Source organism: Scophthalmus maximus, chromosome 16 (assembly GCF_022379125.1).
Source record: "Scophthalmus maximus strain ysfricsl-2021 chromosome 16, ASM2237912v1, whole genome shotgun sequence".
Classification (NCBI taxonomy): Eukaryota; Metazoa; Chordata; class Actinopteri; order Pleuronectiformes; family Scophthalmidae; genus Scophthalmus; species Scophthalmus maximus.
Genome location: NC_061530.1, coordinates 6,257,525 through 6,263,527, shown reverse-complemented (window position 1 = coordinate 6,263,527; position 6,003 = coordinate 6,257,525). Strand labels below are relative to the sequence as shown.

Below are 6,003 nucleotides of genomic sequence, written 5' to 3'. Positions count from 1 at the left end.
ATGAACATTGAATATTGAGCGTTGTGCCGATCCAGACTTTTCCATAGATCCTGGTCAGAGAACATATAACTTTAAGAAATCATAAATTATGCAGAGTAGGGCTCAGAATAAAACCATTTTTAATAGTCAGGCGCACAATAATTAATGATTTTTAATCAGGAGGGGAAGAGCACGCTATCACCACAGTTGCTTACATTCAACATTTTGATAAACATTTAACATTTTGATAAACATTTAACATTTTGATGCACAGTGCATCCTCCTCAATGTCAATCAGTAATGATATATAAGAAATGGTGGCATCTTGTTGATCACTCTGGGAGGTCAGAAGTCACAGTCAGCAGGGGTTCATGGTGTTGCTCATGGACACTTCAGTAGGTCAGAGTCTTATGTGTCACAACAATTTATTTGATGTTACAATTGTTATATGTGGCAACGTAGGGCTTCCTTTTTTAGCTAATATCGGCAGTTTGTCTGACAATATTTTATATATGTATAGGGTAATATTATATAACCTTCTCCACAAAGTCAATAGCAGAGTACCTAGCCGAGGGCCTAAGTAGGAGCCAAGTGAAAGTAGCTGCCTGGTCAACACAGCCCCCACCTGCTGCTTGTTACTGAAGGTTATCAGAGCAGTGGCGGAGCCAGGGCAATTTCAGTGGGGTGGCCATGATGGAGCCCGCAATCATTTTGGGTTAGCATGGAAAATAACTATTTCATGAACATAAAAATGCATCTCACTAGAAAATAATGACTTTTTAAAGGCACCTACAACACACACACCTCTATATTATATAGGATTCAGGGAGTGGCGGATTTGATCAAATATTAGGCAAAGTCTATTATTTTCTGTTAAAATAGTATCAATTTGATGCTGTTGCATTAAAATAGACTGCCTTTATTCTCATCACAGCTGTACAACGGTAGTAATACACAGTAGCTTGCGACAGTAGTACTTTAGAATTAAAAGTACAAGTGTCGCAAGCCACTGAGTATTACTACTGTGCTGAGAGCAGATGTTCAGCTAATGGTGATCACCAGCACTGAGGTCATTCTCTCAGTGCACCATCAGGAATACAGAGACCTGATTAAAAATGATTATTTTAATGTACGTTACTACCACAATTTTGAATGGTGCAAAATTCTTTCAACAACTTTTTGTCAGCTACGTCTGGAGATGCTGCGTGGCAAGTTTCGTGCAGATAGGACGCACGGCCTAGGCCCAAAAAAAAAGTAGGTGTCCGATAAAGTGGCCTATCTTAGTACATTCACCTCCCTTCAGGGAACGCGTGGATATAAGGTTTATAAATGTGCGATCTACGGTATGGGAGTTATAGGCCAAAACGCATATTTTTTATTGTAGCGCCCTCTAGGGGCAGAAGTGTGTCAATTTTTGTGTCTGAGGTGTGTGGAAGGGTTCTTGACCAATCCTGAAAGTGGCACTGCTCCAACATGCAAAGTTAAGGCTGTAGCCAGACTTTTATCTACGGGAAAATGAGCATAAGAATCTTTGCAAAAACAATAGGGTTTTGTCAGCACTGCTGGTACATGGACCCCTAATATGAATAAAACTTTAACTCGAGAGTCATTGAGAAATTTGCTGACCAGAAGGAAAAGAGAGCAAAATTCATGTTCAAGGAGTAATCATCAATTTTGGTGGTGGGTGGGAGGATATAGTTAAAAATAAACTCAGAGTGAGTGAGTGAGTGAGGGAATGCGTCATCTTTGTTACATATGAAGTCATGTTTGTCTGAGAAACCGTCATTTGGCTTATATCCCCTCTGGTAATTGCTTAGCAGATATAAAGCAATGAAGGCAAAGTCTTTTTCAATAGCTGAAGAAGCAACTTGCTCGCTGAGTTGCTGCTCTCCACTCCTTTAGTTTACTCTTTCAGACACAGAATGACCGAGGCCGAGTTATATTCGCTTTACAAAGGGGTCTACGTGCCTTCATCACTGTACACTCCACGCAGCATGAAATACTACGAAGACTTTTCTTTTCGCCAAGATGATATTATCATTGTAACGTATCCCAAGTCAGGTGAGTTCCCCCTCTTACTCATAACACACCACATACTGCTTAAATAGTGTGTTTGGGTTTATGATATTGTATCTATTTTATATAATAAATATTCTAAATAGAAACTTCAACGTATTATATCTAATAATGTTCACTTTCAAATAGCTTCCTGTTGGTACCAATGTCTAAAAATTATTTGTGACATTCTTTGTATTCATTTATAGATTGTTAAATACTGATACACACAGATCAGCTTACAGTTGTGTGTAGACTTTGAGATTCTTTTTCCATGGTTTGCTCTACAAAGATTCATAAAAGTGCAGGTGGAAAACTGGGACATCTGGGCTTTAGGTGAATTTGAATGTAATTTTAAAGTGGGAAATAAATGTATATATCCATACATAAATAATAATATATGCTTTAAGTAAGCTACTGCAAGATATAGGCTCATATATGGAGAGCGTATAGACATATATTCATTACTATAACTATAGTAGTGCATTAGTCGTTAATGAAAATTTATATTTTAGGAAACGTCTGTTTTCTTTGTTTAGGCACAACTTGGTCGCAGGAGATTGTCCCACTGATCATGAGTGGAGGCGATCAGGCCTCCGTTGAGTCTCTTCCTAACTGGGAACGGGTGCCCTGGTTAGAGCAGAACACGACCTGCCAATTTAATCTAGAAACAAGGCCGTCTCCTCGCATCTTCGCTACTCACTTCCACTACAACATGATGCCTCCAGGCTTCTTTGAAGTTAAGCCAAAGGTAAATATGTCTTATCCTGAAAACTGCGCACGCATTTAAGCCACACATTGTTTTTATTTCAGCTCACCTCTCAGGGGACTATGTAGTTAAAAGCTGACATATTCAGCTAGTCGCTAGATAGAAAGCTGCTCACGCCGTTAATCAAACAGATATTATTACTATAATACAAAGCATCATAATAATAATAATAATAAAAATAATAATAATAGTGCAACACTTGTACCTACTTCAATCCAATGTTGCACCTCAGCAAACACTCCATACCCCTTACAAACAATTTTAAATTACCACAGCAACCACTGTAGCCATACTTAAGTACCCATGAAAAACACTATATCACTCACCTCAGCAAGCAACTATAACTTACCGCCAAAAAACGTCATGGTACTAATTTAGAAACTATCTGAAAACCTAAGCCATATGAGGCGAATTCCATTATTCTGGACACATAAAGTCTACGAAACTCAAACCTCCCAAGTTGTTATTTTCAACTACATCACAAGAACTACTTTGTGCTGACACTCTGAAGGCCTTATAGGGCAGGAAGCGATTTTAGAGATATCTTGTCTCTTTCTTTGTTGTTGTTAATGATTTTACTTCACTGACTGGCTGATTTTTACAAAAAGGTGTATTGGTTTTATATCGCTTACTGCCCCTTTAATTATCCACGACACAAGTTAAATATTATTATGTTCAATGTACCATCACCGTTTGTACCATTGATTAATTGATGTCATATCTCCACTGCAGGTCATCTATGTCATGAGGAATCCCAAAGATGTGTTTACATCTTTGTTCCATTATTCTAAAGCAGCCTCCTACTTTGTGAACTCAGGCCCGCAGCGCGAGTTTCTCCACAAGTTCCTTGATGGAAAAGGTTGAGCTCCTTCTCATAACCTTTCCAATACAGTATTCATTCATAATACAACTGATGATGGCTGGTTGTAAAAAAACAAAAACAGTTTTTCTTTCCCTTCTAGTGCCTTTTGGTTCATGGTTTGATCATGTAAAGGGCTGGCTGAATGCTGAAGATAAAGATCACATAATGTACATCACCTATGAAGAAATGATCATTGTGAGATTTTGTAGTACTCTTTAAGACTTTCTACTCAAATCTCTTTGAAGCATTTTTCCAAACAATTCTGACCTCACAAGAAAACACAGTGATTATAATACAATTATTGTCGGATTATGAGCTGAGCTGTGTTTCTCTTTGGGGCAGGACCTGAAGGACTCTGTGGCCAGAATCGCTCAGCACTTGGAGAAACCTCTAGACACTGAGGTGATAGAGAAGATAGCAGACCGATGTTTGTTCAAGAACATGAAGCAGAACAAAATGTCCAACTATTCTTTGGCTCCTCGTGGAATAATGGACCAGACAAAGTCGGAATTCTTAAGGAAAGGTGTGTTTCAATAAATAACATGCATACTGTATTTCTGGACACTTGCGTTGTGTTAAATTCATAGCAAAAGTGTAATAGTTACATCAAAATAAGGTCAGTACATATTGTGTCTTCACATGTTATATAATAGTGTATTGTGTTTCAGGAATCACTGGAGACTGGAAAAACCAACTAACAGTGGCAGAAGCAGAGTTCTTTGATGAAGTTTATAAAGACAAAATGAAGGATGTCAAATATAAATTTGTATGGGATCAAAATAAAGTCCAACATTCTAAATAATAATCACTCCACCATACAATGATGCACAAAGATGTGTATGAATATAAACAGATCATGAGTATCACCCTAGAGAGTCTTTGACATGGTATGTGAAGTTTTATTCTCTCGAAATTATTTGTCAAGATACTTTTAATGAAAAAGGTTTTCAGCCTCAAAGAAACGACTGTCCTTAATTTAAGATTGCCCAAAATGTTATTATTGATTTGTGACAAGGCAATACTGATATATTACAAATAACCACTAGATTTAACATGTTTTCCTCCAAGTGTTAAAATAAAATTCCTGTATTTATAATCATGTAGTTTATCCAATTACTTTTGACCTCTGATAATGGAGGGATTACGTATGTTTAAATAGCTGTAATTCCCAATCTGCTAATTTGATATTTTTGTCATTTGAAAAAATTTACATGTTAAAGTGTACACTTCATGGCATTGTTTCGAATTCATTATTGTGCTTTGTAGACCCAAAAATGATTAAAAAAAATTCATTGTGAAACCACTCATAGTCCAAATGAATATTCATCACAACTTTTGTCTGTCTGAATTCATTGGTTCCTTTCTAAATATTATGAGCAATATAGTCTTTTATGATTTTAAATTAAAATTGAATCTGCCAGTCATGTTCACATAAGACAATCTTTTCATTATTTGATAAGAAACATTATATATTTATTTGAGCAGTTATATCACACGTAAACCTGTTGAGACAAGTGCATACGCTACTTTGTCTTTCACTCCCCAAGCAATTGTCGTGTGTACTGTACATGGTAAGAAATGCATGGGATGTTAATACGGGTGATTTTTCCAAGAAAACCACTGTTTTTGTATGCGTTTCCTTGGATTTGAAATTTTTGGTTGGTCGAATTATCTGGTCCCTCCTCCCAACTGGGAGGAAAATAGGCAAGACTCTGAGGTCAATAGCATATGTTGACCTCGAGAGCTGTGGGGGCAGCATGAAAAGCAGAACAGTCCACAGCCACAGTTTTTTCCTTTCACCTTTCTCTATTATTGTTTTGTTCCCGAGCTGCTGGCTGCATTATCATTAGCAAGCATGGGAAAGGCGAACGGAAAAGATTTATTCCACCCCACTGATAGTGAAGTGAAGTGGCAACACAAGTTTGACAAGATGTTTAAAGCTAATGAACATTGAATATTGAGCGTTGTGCAGATCCAGACTTTTCCATATATCCTGGTCAGAGAACATATAACTTTAAGAAATCATAAATTATGCAGAGTAGGGCTCAGAATAAAACCATTTTTAATAGTCAGGCGCACAATAATTTTTAATGAGGTGGGTAAGCACGCTATCACCACAGTTGCTTACATTTAACATTTTGATAAACATTTAACATTTTGATAAACAGTGCATCCTCCTCAATGTCAATCAGTAATGTTATATAAGAAATGGTGGCATCTTGTTGATCCCTCTCGGAGGTCAGAAGTCACAGTCAGCAGGATTTTAGGGTTTTGCTCAAGGATAATATTGTCTGTCTGATAATTGTGCATATTTATTACATTATATAACACTATACAT

At 37.1% G+C, this 6,003-nt stretch overlaps 1 protein-coding gene across 1 annotated transcript; it reads left to right on the top strand.

Annotated features, from left to right (window-relative positions):
• Nucleotides 1–1,802: 1,802 nt before the first annotated feature.
• On the top strand, nt 1,803–4,965 carry LOC118288101 (sulfotransferase 2B1). The gene is made up of 6 exons (XM_035613893.2): nt 1,803–2,040; nt 2,574–2,785; nt 3,536–3,662; nt 3,766–3,860; nt 4,008–4,188; nt 4,334–4,965. Exons 1-6 carry the CDS (start codon nt 1,902–1,904, stop codon nt 4,465–4,467), a joined length of 888 nt encoding a protein of 295 aa, XP_035469786.2. The 5' UTR covers nt 1,803–1,901; the 3' UTR covers nt 4,468–4,965.
• Nucleotides 4,966–6,003: the final 1,038 nt, after the last annotated feature.